Source organism: Metarhizium robertsii (assembly GCF_000187425.2).
Source record: "Metarhizium robertsii ARSEF 23 chromosome Unknown MAA_Scf_3, whole genome shotgun sequence".
NCBI lineage: Eukaryota > Fungi > Ascomycota > Sordariomycetes > Hypocreales > Clavicipitaceae > Metarhizium > Metarhizium robertsii.
Window position 1 is genome coordinate 2747850 of NW_011942171.1, and position 20116 is coordinate 2767965.

The 20116-nt window shown below is 53.7% G+C and overlaps 6 protein-coding genes across 6 annotated transcripts; 4 read left to right on the plus strand and 2 right to left on the minus strand.

The window, feature by feature from the left end:
* Window positions 1-1996: 1996 nt before the first annotated feature.
* Window positions 1997-3925, minus strand: MAA_03584 (Cytochrome P450 CYP537A7; the record flags this gene model as incomplete). Its single annotated transcript, XM_007821582.1, has 6 exons — window positions 1997-2192; window positions 2283-2922; window positions 3002-3158; window positions 3281-3436; window positions 3485-3515; window positions 3597-3925. The coding sequence occupies 6 exons, from the start codon at window positions 3923-3925 to the stop codon at window positions 1997-1999; spliced, it is 1509 nt and encodes a 502-aa protein (XP_007819773.1).
* A 3104-nt stretch (window positions 3926-7029) lies between these two features.
* Window positions 7030-10173, plus strand: MAA_03583 (S-adenosylmethionine-dependent methyltransferase-like protein; the record flags this gene model as incomplete). Its single annotated transcript, XM_007821581.2, has 3 exons — window positions 7030-9037; window positions 9115-9984; window positions 10073-10173. The coding sequence occupies 3 exons, from the start codon at window positions 7030-7032 to the stop codon at window positions 10171-10173; spliced, it is 2979 nt and encodes a 992-aa protein (XP_007819772.2).
* Window positions 10174-11573: 1400 nt separating this feature from the next.
* MAA_03582 (Translation initiation factor IF6) lies at window positions 11574-12442 on the plus strand (the record flags this gene model as incomplete). Its single annotated transcript, XM_007821580.1, has 2 exons — window positions 11574-11608; window positions 11737-12442. 2 exons carry the CDS (start codon window positions 11574-11576, stop codon window positions 12440-12442), a joined length of 741 nt encoding a protein of 246 aa, XP_007819771.1.
* A 628-nt stretch (window positions 12443-13070) lies between these two features.
* Window positions 13071-13855, plus strand: MAA_03581 (S-adenosylmethionine-dependent methyltransferase; the record flags this gene model as incomplete). The annotated part of the gene is made up of 2 exons (XM_007821579.2): window positions 13071-13123; window positions 13183-13855. The coding sequence occupies 2 exons, from the start codon at window positions 13071-13073 to the stop codon at window positions 13853-13855; spliced, it is 726 nt and encodes a 241-aa protein (XP_007819770.2).
* Window positions 13856-14277: 422 nt separating this feature from the next.
* Window positions 14278-16775, minus strand: MAA_03580 (protein phosphatase PP2A regulatory subunit A; the record flags this gene model as incomplete). The annotated part of the gene is made up of 8 exons (XM_007821578.1): window positions 14278-14634; window positions 14709-15062; window positions 15116-15206; window positions 15266-15525; window positions 15590-16081; window positions 16174-16325; window positions 16462-16567; window positions 16710-16775. 8 exons carry the CDS (start codon window positions 16773-16775, stop codon window positions 14278-14280), a joined length of 1878 nt encoding a protein of 625 aa, XP_007819769.1.
* A 1238-nt stretch (window positions 16776-18013) lies between these two features.
* On the plus strand, window positions 18014-20116 carry MAA_03579 (phenylalanyl-tRNA synthetase beta chain; the record flags this gene model as incomplete). The annotated part of the gene is made up of 3 exons (XM_007821577.1): window positions 18014-18066; window positions 18278-20011; window positions 20071-20116. 3 exons carry the CDS (start codon window positions 18014-18016, stop codon window positions 20114-20116), a joined length of 1833 nt encoding a protein of 610 aa, XP_007819768.1.

The following is a 20116-nucleotide window of genomic DNA, read 5'->3' on the forward strand; positions in this document are numbered from 1 at the left end:
GACTTATCTCCGAACAAAGGTGAATTTTGTTGGGTGTCAGCGTGTGGGAGAAAAAGGCAGGATGAAAAAGTGAATGGGACGTGGAGGGACGGAGAGACAAAATGTGGACTGGAAATTCTGGCAGAGATTTCGCCGTTCGGCCAGAGAAGCAAGGTGGGGTTCCGGAACTTTCGAAGGCAACCAGGCAAATGCAGTGCCAGGAAGGCACGAGGTGAGGTGAGGCGGCGTTGGCAGTTGCCAGGCTGGTCCTGACATAAGCCTTTGTGCTTGTGCAGACAAGTGACACAAAAAGCTACAAGGGGTCTCAATGACAAATACAAAACAAGGCCGTTTGTATATATGTTCACCGTAATAGAAAGACCTACTGCTTGGTTTGATCATGACCTTTTTTGTTGAGCATGGATATTATTGCCAGGAAAAGAAAAAGATGACACAAAGCGATTAGAACAAGATCAGAGGCAACGCCTGCGACCAAGCGGGCTCGCACGAAGCCTTGCAGAAACTGTGAACACAGCAGCTACCTACTTACTCAGAGCCAGAAAATGAAGTTCTATTAATAAATCGAGACCTTGTGGTGCAAGCAATCATTGCCGGTGACTCGATCACGTGACTGGGCCAGGGGATGCCTACCAACCTACCTAGGTAGGTAGGTAGGTCTAGGTACTTAGTAGGTAAAGTATGTAGTACCTCGGTGAGTCGGTACTCGAGTTCAAAACTAAAAAGAAACTAACCGCAGGCCTGTAGAGAAAGGTGCGTAAAGAGAAGTCCACATGTTCTTGGAGATGAGTAAACACCAGCTTCAGGAACAGCTCCTAACCAGAAGCCAGCCGAACCAACGGTTGTTAGACTAGAGAAGTCGCCCGGATGTCCAAGACGTGCCTAGGCCGCGTGTGCCCCGAATCAGGGGAAGAAAGAGGCACAAGGCCGCCTCCGCAAGGGCATAATAACTTTATAATATCATGTCTTTTGCCCTTTTGCCTGCCCTTTCTCCCTTCACAATTGCTTTCTTTGTGGCAGTTCCCAGTGCCGTCGTCACCACCATGACGATAACACGGAACACAGACAAAGCCCGCAAGCTCATAAAACTGACTTGTGTACACCACACATGGGTCCCTTGGCTCAGGCGCTTGCCTACGGGTTGGTTCATCGTCTTCTGTCCGTGTCCGTTTGTGTGTCCATGTCCGCTTCTGCATGCATTTGCATCTGCATCATGTACTACTACTACTAGTAGTCGGTCCTCGGAACTGTCGCCGATTCGTCCTGCAGGCCAACCGCCGACATGATGATGCAACAGATCAAGGCCTACCAGGTAGGCATGCCTGCACAATGCCCGATATTGCCTTTTTGGACATGATCATTGACAGCGGCACGAGTCGCTCTTCTATCAATACAGATAGCGCCACTCCATTACTCCATCCAAAGCACGCGAGTACAATGTCAACATCCCACACACGCGCAGTCGTGCCCAGACTCGGTCGGCCAATTTTCAGTGTCACAAACATCTCGAGATATCTCGCTGCCACGTCCCACGCTCCACGCCACGCAGCCCATTTATCCTCGTGCTCAAGAAACGGCTGCCCAAGAATCTCCAGGCCCAATCAGACCAGACCATCCTGAACGCAAATTGGGCACACCGGAGGTTCAATGGCCCCTTGGCGTCCGCAGGCATTGCGCCACGTATGGCAACCAGAGTCGTACAACCGCTGCAACGGGCTCGCTGTTCTCTATTAGTGTCTCCGTCTCCAGAAGCCGTCATGTATCTGGGCCGGTGTCTCCAATCGATGCCGACAGAAAGGTGAGGCTGGACGGGACATCCTTCGTGGAGTCGTTTCGACCGCGGCAGACGCTCAAGGCCTTCAAGGCCTTTAAGATCCCGGCCACAACTTACAACATGTAATCGCGCGGGGCTCGGATTATTCTAGAAGATTGTACAACTCCATCGACTCAACGACCTCAGACTGACCTTGTACGACCCAGGGGTTGGCAATCGCTAAATTTACTCAGAGCCGCCCGTGGCCTTGACATCATCAGGCAGCCGATGAAACTTGAGCAGGCATCTCTTGCCCAATGGCCGAGTCGAAATGAGCTGGTCCGACATGGCCATGGATTCTGCCGTCATGGAAGCATCCGGCGTCGTGCTATATCGCGAGTAGACGTCCCTGAGCAGGGTCTTCATCTCGGCAATGGCAAGGCTAGAAACGGGAAACCAATGCCGTTAGCATCCTGCGGGTGTGGCATATCAGGGACAAGGAGCAAGACGAAAATGAAGGCACGCAACTCACTGTTTGCCGACGCAGCCCCGGCCGCCGTTGGAAAACGCAAACAGCAACCGACGCCTATCTGCGTCCCCCGCGGCCGCCATCCATCTGTCGGGGTGAAACGCATCAGGGTCCGGGAACACGTCCGTATTCGCGCGGTGCACAGAGTACGCCTGACAGCTGACGATGGTCTTCTCGGGGACGTGGAAGCCGTCAATGGTTCGGCCGCCCAGTGGCACGAGGCGAGGCAGCGACATGGGGATCGCAGGGTAATGCCTAAGACCCTCGCACAGGACGGCGTCCAAGAACGGAAGCTGGTCGATGCCGGCGTCGGGGTTCCTTCGGACCTCCTCGGACAGTCTGCGCTGCAGGTGAAGCGACCGAGGCTGGGAAAGCTCCCACATGAGGAAGCACAGCGTGTCGCCGGTGGTGTCGATGCCGGCGACCATGTGGTCCAGGCATTCGGCGGCCATGTCGATGTGGTCGAGGTCGCCTGACTTTTCCTCCAGCCGGCTCATGAGCGTGAAGCTTGCCGCATCGGTGCGCTTGCTCGTCTCCAAGACGTAATTGTCGGCAAGGGGCACAGATCGCGGCTTGACGAACAAGGATAGGATGCCAGCAAACAGGCGGTACAGCGTCGGGCTGTAGTGTGAGATGAGACGATCTGGGGGGAGTTCATTTTAGCGCATCTGTGGTATTCTGGATTCTGGCTTTCAGGGCGAGGCAGGGACACGTTGGCTTACTCTGCAGACTGTCATCTGCCGCTACTTGGTGCATCATGTCCTCGTCTGCCCTTGTCCCAATGCAGTCGGAGCCGTTGGGGTGGAACAGATGGTGAGTGATGCAATCACACGCATACGCATGTAGAGCTTGATGATGGTTAGCCGTGTGGGAAGGAAGCTGTTTTAGCGAACAGGCTTGTTAGAAGAACATACAGATCTGTGAGCCGTCAGCATCCCGTCTCATTTATTATTATTTATTTTTTTCTTCTGAAAAACCGGACTTGGCCATGGTCAACTCACAAAGATGTCGTTGGCAGAATCACCCGCCTGAGTGCAGCGGTGCAAAAAGGCTCTGGATCGCGCCTGGATGCCGTCCAAGGAAACACTACGCATGACGTTTGTATTGGCATATCGGTCTGCGAGGATCCTCTTCCGCTTTGCATGCTGCCACCAGGCCTTGTCGTCAGTAGAGCATGTTGGCTGCTACACCGTCTCATCACTTACATCTGCCTTGTTCAGGATCGTAAACATGGTCCTATTATTTGAACAAGACGTGTCAGAACATATCTCCTGAAAACTTTGGTAACCGAAAGGAACAAGGAACAGGGGAGCAAACCTTCTCCCGTAAATCCTAAAGAGGTTGTAAAAGTCAGACTTGTCGTAGCCGCTCCCGCCAGAGCAGTATATCTCCTTGAGGGCCGGCCATGAAGTGTAGGACACTTCGTTGGGGGAAACCCGCACGACAGGACCGTATCTCTGATGCAGCGCGTGAATATAGAGCGTCCTTTCGGCATTGATCTCCTTCCACTTCAACACCAGGGACGTGAAGAGAGATATGACCGGGCCGGGCAGCTTTCGGAGCGGTGAGGCGAGGCACCGGGCCAGCTGGAGAGCTGCCAGGACAAAGGCCGAGAGCACCAGATACACGGGCGAGAAGGGCAACATGATGGATTACATTGACGGCTTGGGTTCAAACTCGAGAGTATGGGATGGAGGGTTGGGTGTCAAGGGTTGAAATTAGCCCGTTTCTTATCAACGGTCCAGAGATACGGCCATCGGACCCTCGGCGGCGGCGACTCGGTGTGCTCCGTCGATCAACTCGAGAATTGGACTGGACCAGACTTGTTTAACCACATGTGCGGTGTGCTTGGTGTCTGCTACCGTCAGCTGGTCTTGAAAGGAGGCCTCGGCCAATAAGTCAAGGCGCTCCCCGCGGCATCCGCTAATTCCCCCCAGCATTGATTTGAAACTTTGTTTCTCCCCCGCAAAATGGCATCCAGAGACTCGAAAGTTGAAACACCAGACTTCAATGTTGGGGTATCGCAATTCGGGGTGGTGAACCCACGCGCGCCACCCAATTGCATTCACCATTTTGTCAGTATTGTGGAGTCATCGTGCTGCTAGCAGCTTATTGGCGGCCTCATTGCCGTTCATCTTGAGTTTTCATCTTTAATCACCTCCGACATGCCATTAGGGGTTTAGGCGCCCCGATGGCTGCCCACGCTCCATGTCCTTTCTGGCTGCGATACAGGATGCCCTACCCGGCACCGCTGCAAAGCATTTAACCAGACGTCAGAACACGTTTCGTCCGGAGACTTCCAAAGACGCGAAACAATTCAACCAGAGAAAGTTCAGTGCACGTACAAGTGACCAGCCAGGTACGTCTGACGCGTCACGATGCGTAGACGGTCTACTTTTCTAGTCTCTAACTGTCCTTGGCCTGGTACAGCCCAATACTGTTTTAGATTTTACGCTTACACGATACTTGTATCATGCGTGTAATTTCATTTGACTACAGAGCGAAACAACCAAAAATTAAAATTAACAAGTGACCAGCCAGGGTCAATGAACGTCGACGTGTTAATCGAGCCTAGCTGTAGGGTAGCTAGAGTTGTGGAACTGGACGGCCGCAGAGCAGAGTAATCACGGGACATGCATGCTATTTGCTACATTGGGCAAGATGAATAAAATAAAAATAAAGTCGAATGGCGAACGAAACCATCTGGGTACTATGGAAGTTCCTTTATATACCCGACCGCGTGTGTTTGGATTAGATTGCCGCTTGCAGGTAACAACACGACATGAAAGCGTATGGACTGTCGCATCACTGTCCAAGGCCAGACACACTGAAAAACATGCCCAGGCGTTTTGATACTGGAAATATGTACCTTGTACATAGTAAATTGCGAATAATATTAGTACAATGTAAACACACGCCATGACTCACCATGACTCGGGGTACGGAGTAAGCAGGCGGGAAACGCTTCGTTGCTGGCCAGCCTTATTGGCCATTTCGCCTGCAGAATGCCGTGTCAAGTTGTGCCCAAGTCGCTATTATTAGATGTTATGTAGTCGTGGGTTTGACAGTGATATTTGTGCCACCAACATGTTGGGGTTCGAAACGGCGTGTTGTTGGCGAGAGCATGGACGCAACTCCTCCGTGCCACAAGCTGTTTGTCTTCAACAGAGGCAAAAGAAAGCCTAACTGGCATTCTGCTTGGGTTCCAGTTGTGTGCGTTATGTGCGGCTTGTTTGCTGACCCTGCCACCGGAAGAAGTCGGTATTTATATGATGCGCAGTCTGACAGGACAGGCAACTTGCCCATCCTCCAGACATGGTATACGATGCATCGAAATCCAATCAACTGATGAAGATTCCAATGACGACACTTGCCATGTGGAGGCAATATTTCGTCATGCTGCACATGGACGGCAATGGCGCTGTGTTACAGAAGATGTCTCTGCATTCAGCCGTCGCTATTTTCAGACATGAGCGCTGATTCTGGCTTCCCAGGGTCCGTCAGCCTGTGCAATGCCTTTCAATGCCCATCTGCAACTGCAAATCTTGACGGAGGAGTAGGATGAAATGCCCAGTGAGACCCATGTGGTTGTCGACGGAGCACACATTGAAGATCCAGTAATCCAATAATAGAAACACCCCCATCTAGGATCAGACCAGACCCTGCCTGAGTTATGGCCTTGGCTCCCTGATCCACAGGGCGCTCCAATCCGAACCGCCGCTACTCAGCCGTTGAATATCAGACGGTTCTTGGACTTGCAGAGAAGCTGCGAGGTGGGAGCTTAGTGGCGCAAGCTCAGCTCTATGAGTTCAAGCTCCAAGCCGAGTGTCTGCCTGATGGAAGGAGAGGTCGGAGCTCTCGAGGGTCAGTAACAGGAGGTCCTGAGTAGAGGGAGCGGGCAAAGTGAGGCATCAGAAAGCTCCCCCAAGCAGGCAAAATATGCTCAGCCTCATCGAAATTTGATCGTTGAGTGCTGACCGTGTGTGGTCGCCCTCCCCTCCTCCTTCGTCTCTCGAGTAGAGCGATTGTGTCCGAGGTATCCTCCATCATTCATGCTCATCAGCGTCGCCGTGCCTCTTGCCCGGTCGTTCTAATTCCGTGGACGTGGAGCTTTGCGCCTTGCAACTAGGATCGTCACGATCCGGATCAGGACCAGGGCATCAACCAACCCACGACACAAACTGCGCGACGCAGCATAACGCGACAGGCGAGACAACCGTCTTGTCCAGCAGCAGGGATCGGGTCCGTCCAACTTGACGAATTGACGGGTTGGCGAGCACACAGGAGGCCAAGAGGCCCCAGCACAGCCCTCTCGTCGTCGCTGGCTGCATGATCCATCCATCACTTCGAACTGAGCCTCCCCAAGTTTGTCAACGGGGACCCGTTGTCCGTCTCCGTCTCGCTTTGCCGTTCCTGGATGGTTGGCTTGGACTGTCACACTGACGCAGGCTTGTCCAGCCCGCTTATGCTCCCAGTACCCCAGTCTCGATTGAACCAGTCAAGCTGTCCCTACCTGGAGGTGAGGGGTTTGGCAGAGCTGTGAGCCAAAAAAAGGAGCAGACGGTTGAGCAAGGCGTCAGAGACAACTCACCTTTTGCAGACTTGCCCTCGAGGAACAGCATCAGAGTCGACCATCATCACCATCGCCGTCCTTGCGCGTCCCCTTGCTCGCTTCTCGCTCCTCGCGACCCGCCTCCGCCACTCTCCGAGTCCTCCGCGGTGAAGCGCATGCGCAGGCCCATTGACGAGGATGCCGAGCTTTGGACGCCTAAGCAAGCACAGCAACCGATCGCAGCACACCTTGCCCGAGCAGCTGTCGACGGGAGCTGCGGCTGGCACAGCACCGGCTTCACCAGCACCAGCATCGGCCCCGGGAGCGCTGTCTGGCGCAGCCCAAACCCAAGCCCAAGCCCAAGCCCAAGCCCAGGCCCAGGCCCCGGCCCATGTCCAAGCGCACCAAGCGCAGGGCCAGCAGGGAGGTGGTGCCCTGGCTGCTGGTGTAGCCCAGGCCGACTCGCCTTCTGAGACGTCCCTGCCGCCGGTCTTGTCCTCCGCTACAGCCCCGGGCTCCAGCGACCACCTCGACACTTTTGTGGACGCACGCGCGCCTCCTGCTTCGACGCCGCAGCAGCAGCAGTTGCAGCAGCAGCAACAACAACAACAACAGCATCACCCTCTGCCCCCCCCTCCCCCCGTCCATCTTTTCAATCTTCAGTCCTCGGGGGTCAATCCTCCCTCCTCGCTGCAGACATCGGGCCCGGGTGTCTCTCCGGCTTTTGATGGCCACCAGTCGCCCACGCCAGTAGACTTCGACCCCTCCGTCAGCCGCTCGCAGAGCCAGCGCTACGGAGCTTCCCTCACGCCGCAACACCACCAATTCTACGGAACCGCTTCGGGGTCCATCGACGACCTCCCAGGAAGCGGTGGTGGTTATCACCAGCAGCCGCAGCCGCAGCCGCCGCCGCCGCAGCAACTGTCGGCCCCGGCGCCTGCTCCCCAGAAACGCTCGACTCGCAAACTAATCAAGGGCATATTCACCTCTAGCCGTGACTCGCACGACACTCACCATCACCAGCAGACGCCGCCGCCGCCGCCTTCTGGCTACAACCCTTCGGGCCCCTACGATAACACAACTGGACTTGCCCGGAGGCCGTCCAAGAGGGTGAGCAACCCTCCTAGTTTGAAAACCAGCCCGTCCCAGACGACACAGCTCTCCCCTGACCGCGATTGGCAACCCAAAGGCACTGGCAGCCAACAGCCGTCACCGCTCCGTGAAGTTGGCGAGGTCGACGAACATCCATTTTACACGCACGGATCTAACCTTGACTCCCCAATACAGGACTCTCGCATTCTTTTGAGCAACAACGGCATCCGCCAGGTTTCCAGTGAACATCTCGAAACGTCACCCTACGACGAGGTCTATCAACCACCCGATCACCCTCCCCCACACCAGCAACAACAGCAACCTCAACAGCCTCGCAACCAACAAACCCCGCCCCCGTTGCAGCAACCGCAACCGCAGCCCCTGCAACGCCAAGGGACGCTTCGAATCCAGGAACAGCAGGCTCAGTACGAGTCGCAGCAACAACTCCAGCAGCAGCAGCAGCAACGACACGGTGCTGGTTACGACCAGCAATCCGAGCAGGGCCATCAACAGCCCAATTTCCACTACCCCACCGGCTCTGCTCCGGGGTCCTATCAGCCTGGCGGGGATCCTCGACTCATCACGAATCAGCTTGGCACTAGCCAGCAGCTTCAAAACCCCGAGACTATCTCTCAACTGTCTCACGAATCGCCCGTAACCGATTCAGACCCAAGGTCTGCCTTTCAGCAACACCCACTGCAGCCATCCCAGGCGGCCAGCCTTCACACATCTACTCCGTCTCAGGATATTGCTGCCAACCAACCACCCGTTCTAGGAGCGAACACGCAGGGTCAAGATCCATCCGCAATGGCCCCGCCAGCTCCTGGAGGCGGACCGCAAACCGGTCGTCGTGGCCAGGACGCTGAAAAGGTTCTTCGCGGACAAGTTGACCCTTCTGGTCCACCACCGGGATACCAGCGCCAAGGAAGCGTCTCTTTGAATGCCATGGGTCCCATACCGCCACTTCCCGGCCAAGGTGCGCCGCCGAATTCAAGCTATCGTGGTGAATGGGGTTCACAGTCTATTGATACATCTTCAGGTGTCGACCAGGGTCGAAATAGCCCCCAACCCTCGGACCGAGACTCCGACCTCGACAAGCAGTTCAAGGAACTTTGTTAGTCTCACTCATCCGTCTAATGTCATTCTAGTCTTTGAAGCAGAAATAGAGAGGTATAAGCTAACACGTGCCAGCAAATAAATACAAGCACGTAAAGCGGTTGTACTTTGAGGGCAAAACCCAAATTGAATTGCTGAACGGCCGAGTTGAGCAGTTGCAAAATGCTGTGGCCAACCAGCGTATGTCTCAGTCACGCACGGCTTGGGATGACAATGAATACTCAACGAGGTTCAATCGCCTCAATGGGGCCATCAACAACCTGTCCTTCAATATTCGAAAGGATTGGCGCAGCCTCCCTTTATGGATTAACGGTTTTGTCAGTGCAGATGCTCTGAAGACTGGGAAGCAGGAAATGACAGCCATTGGGCGCGCAGTTGTGTCTAGGTGGCTAGTGGAAGAAGTCTTCAACAAGTGCTTCCACCCGGCTCTGGATACGCAGCTCAGCTCGCAACTCAAGGAGATTGAACTCAGCATCCGGGAAAACTCGTATACTATGCACCACCAGGAGGAAGTTAATGCTCACACGACAAAGGTTGTCAACTGGAGAATGGCCACCTTGGACGGACTTCAAAAGCGACTCAATTCAAACGCAGCAGCCGACAACCGAGGGATGCTAATAGGCAAGGTTACGAAGAACCTGACAACCTACCTCCATCAACACCTCATTAGCCCGCCCCCGCCCGGTGTGGAGGGCAGTACGTCCATGATTGCCGAGCTGGCCGTGGCTATTGCAGCTAACCTACCTCTGGAGAGTCGAGATGTGTCCATCATGTACCCATTACCAGGAGACTTGGTACAAACGAATATGATGGAAGTTGAAAAGGTTGGGTTACCGCCGTTGGAGGGGCAGAAGGCGGATGCAGATGCCGATTCAGATTCAGACGAAGATGACGTAGATGAGAAGGACAAGGGTGGCAAGCCACGAGGAGACAAGGGGAAGCCCGGTATGTTGCAAAAGAGAGCTCTCGGCGCACAGAGAAGACAGCAATCCCCTCGTGACAGAGTCGACAAATGCTGACCATGATACCCCAGGACTGTCCAACGAGTTCAGCAGAGTACGGTTTGCAGGATTCGTCGCTCTAGAAGTCAGAGGACGCCAAGTGCTCATGAAAGCACCAGTCTGGACACTCTGAAAATAGTCACGTGTAGCATACAGCATATTGCGAAGGCATCTAGCGGCATACTGTATTGGGGGTGAACATGTCTAGTGTTGTTTTCATTTCATCAATTGGCTGAATGCCGACATAAGACAAGAGGCAATCAAAGTGAGGCAAAAGAAAGGAGGGGGGAGGAGGAAGAGGGAAAGGGAATAAGGACCACTTGCATACATATGTTGACGAAGACGGGCGCACAATCTGATTGATACCAGGGAAAGAAAGGATATCGTGGTTGAAAATGAAAGATGGGGGAGGTTATGAGCCGGTAGCCGTTCGGCGTTGGATTATGATTGTTTGGCTGGACAAGGACGGAGGCCGATACGGCGGACAACTATGAAGGCAATTTTGTTTTAAGGCAGTTTCGAGGATGCTCGGTGCAGCCTCAAAAAGATTTTGTTGCGATGCCTATGGTGTCTGTTGCCCAAAGGGCCGATGAGTAATAGTGAGTCCATGATGATGATGAAAACAATGGGGCAGTCGAAGTCAATTGGGAGCAAGAGTCACACTTGATGCAGTGGCGAGGGAGGGGCTTGTGCCGCGATTGAGTCACAGCCTGGGGCCAGCAGGGGCCAGCAGGGGCCAACCTGGGCCAACAGGAACTGATTACCGTAGAGATACCTTTGTATTCGTAGTTGAAGCTTTTTTTCTTTTTTTTTGGCGGATTCCAATCTTACTCTTCCGACCTTGACACGTAGTTGGACAGACAAGACGGGGGGCTAAGAATGATGCGTTATGTATGCATCATGGCGTTGTGGCACTATTTGTCGCGACTACATAGTGTTCCGCCTGGCGGGTAGATCTCGGGAGGCGCAGGGTTGCAAGCGTCGAAGTGGCAGAATCACCATGTGCTTTGGAGCCGCTGGCGTTGATATGCAAGACAGCAAAGAACATTGATTGAAGCGAAAAAAGAAATCTCCGCACTGCAAACAGCCAATCTTGACTGGCCAAGACGTGAACTGTAGAAGCCAGGCTCACCAAATGACTCCTTAACTTGGCAACAGGTTTGTTAGTCAAGGCGTCAAGTCGTTGCCGCCAACCAGATGCCTACTAGGTAGGCAGTTGCAGCGCAGGTCGCACCTTCCTGGTGCAGCTGCTTGGTCAGACGTACCCGCTTATGTTCGCTCGCTGGCGGCCAGGCGCCACTCCCACGGCCCATCCTCCTCTCATCTCGCAGCACTTGAGTGAGCACTCGCGCACTTTGTACTTAAACCCACATCGCTTCCACTCCCAGCTGTCGAAAAAAATTCCATATCCATCTTGCAGCATTCTCAAGCCTTTGTCCCTTCCTATCCAACACCTATCGAGCTCTGCTGAAGCAGTTCTTGTTGCACATCAACCAGAAATAAGACACCTATAAACGGCTTTCTTCCCAGAGAATGGCTGTACGAGCTCAGTTTGAGAACTCCAACGAGTATGTGACCCCGCGGCTGTCAAAAGACGCAATGCACAAAGCAGCACACACACACACACATCAACGACCCCCGCCCCCGCCGTGCAGACCGAATTCTTGACTAACATATACACTCTTCTTCTTGACAGGGTCGGAGTCTTCTCGACCCTCACCAACTCATATGCCCTGGTGGCCCTCGGTGCCAGCGAGAACTTCTACTCTATCTTCGAGGCAGAGCTTCAAGATGTCGTGCCCACAGTCCGCACAACCATTGCGGGAACTCGCATTATCGGCCGATTGACGGCTGGTAACCGAAAGGGTCTCCTCGTGCCCACATCCACCACAGACCAGGAATTGCAACACCTGCGCAACTCCCTCCCAGATTCGGTGCGCATCCAGCGCATTGAAGAGCGTCTTTCCGCCCTTGGCAACGTCATCGCCACCAATGACCACATTGCCCTGGTTCACCCTGACCTCGAGCGCGAGACCGAAGAAATCATTGCCGACGTCCTCGGCGTTGAAGTCTTTCGACAGACCGTGGCTGACAATGTCCTTGTCGGCAGCTACATGAGCCTGTCCAACCAGGGCGGCCTCGTGCACCCCAAGACAAGCATCCAGGACCAGGACGAGCTGTCCAGCTTGCTACAGGTGCCCCTTGTTGCGGGCAGTGTCAACCGTGGCAGCAATGTCGTTGGCGCCGGCATGGTCGTCAACGACTGGCTGGCCGTCACTGGCCTCGACACCACAGCGACTGAGCTCAGTGTTATCGAAAGTGTTTTCAGACTCGGCGAGGGCATGGGCCCCAGCAACATCAATACCAGCATGAAGGATACCATGGTCGAAAGTTTCTACTAAACGCCATTTTCAATGGCTTCTTTGTTGATTAAAACACCACCGATTTTTGTTCATGGAATGAATTATTTTTCTCAAGATCTGGGCTGGGCTGCGTCATTGATTAACACTTTTCTTTTTTCCTTCAAACATGTTTTTCTGGGGGCATGGTGTTTGGATTCAAAACTATCTTCATGATTGCTCTTTTCATGGTCTCATATAACAACCCCTCCTGCTTACTCCTCAGAGATGGTAGGATATCCCGCCGGCAGGATTAGACGGCGGAGAATAGAAAGGAATGTGGACAAATTTTGCGTCTTTGCGCCTCTGTGACTGCAATCTTCTGTCATTCATCATGTTGGCCATGCTTTACTTTTTTTTTTTCATTCGTATGTACATCAGCCACCCCGCAGGCAAAGTTGGCAAATCCTCAAAATCCTGCAAAAGCTGCCCCTCAACCCCACCACCTCCAGCTCCACCGCCTTCCATTCTCGTATACCCCTCCAACTTGAGCTCTGCCTAAGAACACCAACCACCAACGGGCGGTTGTATTAGTTACATACCTACTTAAGTAGGCTAGGTATGTATTGTAGTCTCGGTCCAAATATACCAACAAAAAACCAAAAACAAACACCAATTGCAGCGGCTCAACATGTCCCCCGAACCAGAGCACCTGGACCCGTCTGAGCTCGGCACCAAAGAATAGTAACCGCTACTCCCCTCCCCTCCAAAAAAAAAAAAAAGCAAGCTAACATCATGAAAAGCTGGAACACCCTCTACACGCGCGAACTGAGCAACCACGCCGCCGACCCCTCCGACACAGGAACATCATGGTTTGACGACTCGGACGCGGAGCGCAAAACGACACAGTTCCTAGACTCCCTATCGGCGGCGGCAGCGCTGGACAGGGACACAGCGTCGGTGCTCGACCTCGGCTGCGGCAACGGCTCGATGCTCTTCGCCCTCCGGGAGGAGGGATGGACCGGGCGCGCCCTCGGCGTGGACTACAGCCCGCAGAGCGTAGCGCTCGCGAGGCAGGTCGCTTCGTCGAGGGCGGCCGCGGCGGCGGTCGAGTTCGCAGAGTGGGACATCGTGGGCGGCCCGTACGCCGATGTCTTGGGCGGCGAGCAGAAGGACGGCTGGGACGTGGTCCTGGACAAGGGCACGTTTGACGCCGTTTCGCTGTCGGACCAGCGCGACCAGCGCGGCAGGCGGCTGTGCGAGCTGTACGCCGGGCGCATCGCGCCGCTGGTCAGCAAGGGTGGCGTTTTCCTCGTGACGAGCTGCAACTGGACCGAGGAGGAGCTGACCAACTGGTTCGTGGGCAAGGAGAGTGAGGGCGGCTTTGCCGTGGCTGGTAGGGTGGAATATAGGACCTTTAGTTTTGGCGGTGTCAAGGGGCAGACCATTAGTACCTTGTGCTTCAAGAGGGTATGAACACCTACAATAGTATGGATGGAATGGTCAAATTTTAGATTTAAAGACAGCATAGACATATACGATACCCTTCAACGACGTACCCACGACACCTCCTCCTTCAACTACGTGACCTTCAAATCTTTGTGAAATTAGGCTACAACACCCGACACCCATCTTGAATCGTTAGCAAGATTTGGTTTATTTTCATATATACCCGCCCTTTCCTTTTACCATTTCCGATTGCTGGGGCAGACATTACAACCCATTTTACAAAACTCGACATCTTTCTTTCAACCCAATCAACATGTGGATGGAGAGAAAAGGACTTGGTTTTGGGATTTTGATCATTTTTTTGTTTGTCTCCTTGGCGCAGAATCTAACTGTGGATGACAATGTAACGGAATTGCTTCATTACGTCTCTCTTACTGTCTCATCGCATTCTATGGTGATGTATTCATAGGCTCCCCGCCCTGCGCGGATCCCGTCGCTTCAGCTGCCGCCGTAGTCGCAAAGTATCGAACGTCCACATCGTCATCCTTTTGCAGTTTCGTCAAGTTGGGCAGGACGCGCTGCTGGATAAGCTCCTGGCCCTTGGGTGAAGGCACAATTTCGGCGCCCTCCTTCTCAAGTGAATACAGCGTCCCTTCATCCGGCAAGCGGCGCAGCGCGTTGATCAGTACCGAATAAGTCTTGGCCACGTTGAACCGGATGTTGGGGATATCGTCGTCGACCATCTTGTCAAGCATGGGCAGAATGGACTTGGCAATCACGTTTATGCTAACAACAGTAGCCAAAGTCTGTCATGATTTTATGTTAGTCTGTAATCGTAAAGGGAGGAATACCACATCCCAGCAGCGAATAGTAAACTTACCGAGATGGCAAAGCATGTGGTCATTCTGTACAGGTAGTTGGGATGGCTTCCCATTCCCATGACCTTGGGAATGATCTGCTCACTAGCCCACTCGACGCCAAACACCTCAGTCAACTTCTTCAAGTTGTGTGTGGCAGCCTCACGGATAGAGAAGACGGTATCTCCCAACCAGCCCATGCACAGGTTGCTGAGTTTCTCATCAAAGAACTTGACCCCAAGCTGGCTTGCAAGTAACGGGATGTACTCGATAATGGCGAGACGGACTCTCCATTGCTTGTCTTCAGCCAGCTGAACAATGGCAGGCAGCAACGACTGTGATAAAAGGTCGATGCCAATGACTGCTTCTATTAGCAACTATCGAATTTTGATGCAATGCTTCTCTTTTCGAGGTACTTGCCTTGATTGACTTGCTCGAGTTTTGAGATGATGTGAAGTCTAACTTCAGGGAACTCGTCCTTGAGCATTTGGAGGAACATGGGGAGGAGGTGGTCAATAGTCCTACAACAGAGTCAGTCTCGAAGACTATAATAGGTTGCGGTATAGGAACTACAACGTACTCTTGCTTGCCAAGAATAGGAGCCAATCCACTAATCTGCGTACCCAAGGCAGCACGAACGTGTTGTGAGCTGTCAGACACAAGGTCTTCAACACTGCCCATAATGTCGTTGAGCAGGGTAGATCGCTCGACCAAGGCGCAGAATCCAGGGATCTGACCGGCGATGGCAGTCCGAACTTCGGCCTCATTGTCCTTGAGCAACTTGACGAACGCGGGGACGAGGTCTCGTGAAACAACCTCTTCATCAACGGCCTTGGCGATCTATTTCGATGATTAGGAAAAAATGCCAAGGAACAGGATTGACAGCGCCTGTTGTACAACGTACCTTTTCGAACCTGTCGGCGATCATGTAACGAACCCTCCAGCTCTTGTCATCTATCAAATTCCGCAGAGAAGTCAACAGCACGCCATGGCTAGACTGTTGCTCTTTGGGCACGACCTCGGCGATGGAGATGAGAATCTCCACCGTGAGTAGGCGCACGCTGTCCTGGTCGTCTTGGACGAGGTGTTGGAAGAGGGGTATCATTTCGTCGATGACGATGGACGCGGGCATCTCTTTGACGAACTTGGCCAGGTTGGTGGCGGCTTGTCGGCGGACCATGGGGGTATCATCGTGGACGAGTAGGCCAAATTGCTGGCGAAGCTGTTCTTGGATAGGAGGAGAGACTTTGCGGTAAGGAGTTGTGAAGAGGCCACAGCCAGAGACTTTCGATGTGAACCAATCTGCCTTGGAGAGTCTGATGGTGAGTGGAATAAAGTACTCTTCGACTTGTTGTGCATCGAGGCTTTCGCAAATCTTGTTCAACGATTCGACGGCCTAGGGTGGCGCGATTGTCAGCGCGAAACGTGATGGCTGGCAAGCAGCGGCCGCAATTAGGCCCAAATGGAGGGGGGACAGTAGATGCGGACCTTGTCTCGAACCACGGGCTCTTCGATGGCAGCCAGATTCTCCAATGGCGACAGGAGGACATGACCATATGAAGGACCTCCAACGTACTCGATAAAGCCGCCTAGCTCATCGCTCAGGGCTACCAAGACTTCATCCTCGTCCTCGACAGATTCTATGCAGTTGAGAAGGAAAAGGTTAGGATTCGGATTGTTCAGAGACCGATACTAATGATGTTGATGATGGTGGTGATGATGATAGTGACACCATGCCGGGCCATCAGGTGGGCACGTGGGGAAAACAATACTAACCGTCGAGGAAAGGGATGAGCTCGTCTCTAGTGCGCTCGGCGCCAAGGGCAAGAGCAATGGTAGAGAGGCGGTGGATGGCGTTGAGGCGGAGCAGGACATCGTCGTGCTAGAATGAGCAAAGACACGATGGTTAACACGGGCTCTGAAGCCAAGGGGAGGCGATTCATGGGTGGTGATAAGAGAGGTGAAGGCTGGGTTGAAGTGGGCTGGCGCTGGGTAGCTGCTTGGTTTGTTTTTGGCTGCCTTACCTTTAGCTCGTCGATGAGAACTGCGATGGGATAAAGTTCGTCGTTTGTGTTGGTCGCGTCAGTCATGGCGAATGACGGAGAGTGACAGCGCGCGTCTGTCGGGGGGGAGGAGGGGAGGGAGCGTCGTCGAGATGGAGGAAAAGGCAGATGACGAGATGAGGGATGGATGAGGTGTGGTGGTTGGTGATTGATGGTTGGTGGTGCCAGCGCTCTTGAGCCGTCCTGAGCAGCCCTGAGCAGTGTCCAAGCACTAGCACAACGAGTCAATTGACTCGACCAGCCGCAGAAGCTGAAGCAGTGGCAGTCCCGGTGGTGGACATGTGGACCACCGTCTTCAGCCTCTAGTGCTGCGGTACTCGCTGTGTCACTGCTCTACGCCCAGCACCCAAGTACCGGTCCCGTATACTTTTAACCAGCGATGAATGGAAGGAAGACACGGCGGGCAGCTGTGATGCAATGCCCAGCCCGGCCCAGCCCAGCCCAGCACCCACGTTGGGCGATTCGACACATGCACTCCGTACTCCTCACACAAGCAGGAGACGACGTGCAATTCCACCAGACATGACTGGAATGGCCGACATATTCAGCATCTTTGCTGAGGTGGGATGCAATGCGGGACATTGGATGCGTGGCTGGAGGCATGGCATAGGGATGCGAGTGACATGGCGATGCTCGAGCAGCAGAAACAACAGGAACATTGCTGACTTCATCTCACATACGCCGGTGTGCTCTCCTTCCAATTGGATGCAAATACAACATGGAACTTGTCGCTTTGCACAGGCTGACTTATCAACGGCCAGTGTTTCAGGCCTTCTTTCTGTCATTTCAATCCCGCAGCTCTACGGAGTAATCACACCGTCTGCTTATCGTCGGGTAACAATCAGCCCCTCATGCTAGTTCGAGAGTTCAGTGTTGGACCCGGCCTGCTTCCATGGCTTCAATGTTCCAGTCATAAGCCCAGCTGCCCAGCTGCCCAGGTACCTTTACTTAGACCCAACGTTTGAAGCATCTTGGGCCAATAAGTGCAACAGACAGACCCCCCGAGTAATTATTTGGAACAGGCCTGGTCAGCCAGTCTTGAAGAGGAAATGTAAGCACCAAACTGTTCCGGGCAAAAACTGCTCGAGTGACTCAACGCCAAAAATCCACCCCGCAATATTTCATGTGCTCTCTGGACCCCTTTGCGGTCCGTACAATCCAAACCGCTCATCATCGCCTCTACGGCCATCGACCGCAATCAACGCAGTCGCTTCCATCTAGACTACTGGCACAAGAGTCTGAGGCATTGAGGCTCCAATCTAACCATGCCCACCATCTCTGTGGACAAGTATAAACTCTTTGAGGCCCTTGGCAAGAAGTATGTCTCTTCCCATCTGCGCTTCTGCCCCTCCTCCGTTCCTCCTTTGTCCCTCCCTCGCCACGACAATCTGTATAATTCTTTGCCAATGCTATTTTCTTCCATTGTGCGCCTTTGCGATTTCTCACCACTATGCGTCATATTTTCCAATTCCCTACCTGCCGTCGTACGCATGCCCACATGGACTGACCATTGCTCGATTCGCAAACAGGTTTACCAAGGAAGAGTTCGAAGACCTCTGCTTCGACTATGGCATCGAGCTCGACGAAGATACCGAGGACCAGGAGCGTCCCATTGTTGATGGCCAGCAGGAACCCCCTCAGCTGAAAATCGAAATCGGAGCCAACCGCTATGACATGCTCTGCTTCGAGGGCATCGCCCTCAACCTCAACATCTTCCTTGGTCGCATAAAGCCTCCCAACTTCCGCGTCGTCGAACCCAAGGACGCCAATACTCAAGTAATCAAGGTTCTGCCCGACACCACAAAGGTCCGCCCTTACGTCTCTGGTGCCGTCTTGCGCAATATCAAGTTCACTGCCGACCGCTATGAATCCTTCATTGCTCTGCAGGACAAGCTGCACCAAAACCTGGCTCGAAACCGAACCCTGGTGTCCATGGGAACACACGATCTGGACACCATCCAGGGCCCCTTCACCTACGAGGCTCTGCCTCCCAGGGACATTAAGTTTATTCCCTTGAATCAGACCAAGGAAATGAACGCTGAAGAGCTCATGACCTTCTACGAAACCGATAAACACCTTGGCCGCTACCTGCATATCATCCGCGACGCCCCCGTATATCCCGTAATTTACGACGCCAACCGTATTGTTTGTTCATTGCCTCCCATCATCAACGGCGAGCACTCCAAGATCACCTTAAACACCACCAATGTCTTCATCGAGATCACCGCCACCGACATGACCAAGCTGCAAATTGTCCTCGACATGCTGGTAACCATGTTTTCCGGCTACGTCCAAGAGCCTTTCACTGTCGAGCCCGTCAAGATCATTTCAGAGCACAACGGCTTAACCCGTGTCACACCGTCACTGAAGCCCAGAGTCACCCATGCCGAGGTTGACTACCTCAATAGCTGTACTGGCTTGAGCGAGACACCCGAGGGCCTTTGCAAGCTCCTCACCAAGATGGCCTACGACTCCAAGCCCTCAGACAAGGATCCCAACTTGCTCGAAGTCTCCATCCCTCCCACGCGTGCCGATGTCCTGCATCAATGTGATATTATGGAGGACCTGGCGGTCTGTTATGGTTTCAACAAGCTGCCTCGCACTGCACCGACACGAAGTGCCACCATCGGTGCCCCCCTCATGATCAACAAGCTGGCCGACATTGTCCGATTCGAAGCCGCCATGGCCGGCTGGAGCGAAGTCTTGCCCCTCATTCTCTGCAGCCACGATGAGAACTTTGCCTGGTTGAACCGCAAGGACGACGGCAAGACTGCCGTGCGTCTGGCAAACCCCAAGACCCTGGAATACCAAATTGTTCGCACCTCCCTGCTTCCCGGCCTCCTCAAGACCATCCGCGAGAACAAGGGTCACAGCGTTCCCTTCAAGATCTTCGAAGTTTCAGACGTTGCCTTCAAAGACGAATCTTCTGAGCGCAAGGCTCGCAACGAGCGCCACTTTGCCGCCGCGTGGTGCGGCAAATCAAGTGGTTTCGAGGTCGTACACGGCCTGCTCGACCGTATCCTCTCCATGCTCCGGACCGCCTTCCTCACTCACGACGAAGGCCTCACTGCCAAAGAGAGCGTCGACTACCAGGTCAAGCAGAATCCCACCAAGGCCGATGGCTACTGGATCGAGGAGCTCAAGGAGGAGACTTTCTTCCCGGGCCACGCTGCCGCGGTGCATCTTCGCTTGGGCGGCAAGGACCGACGTATTGGCGAGTTTGGCATCATCCACCCTACAGTGTTGGAGAAGTTCGACTTGAGGTTCGTTCCCTGCTGCCTTTTTTTTTTAACGCATGTCTATGTCTATTAACATTGCATAGATATCCCGTCAGCACGCTCGAGATTAACCTCGAGGTCTTCTTATAA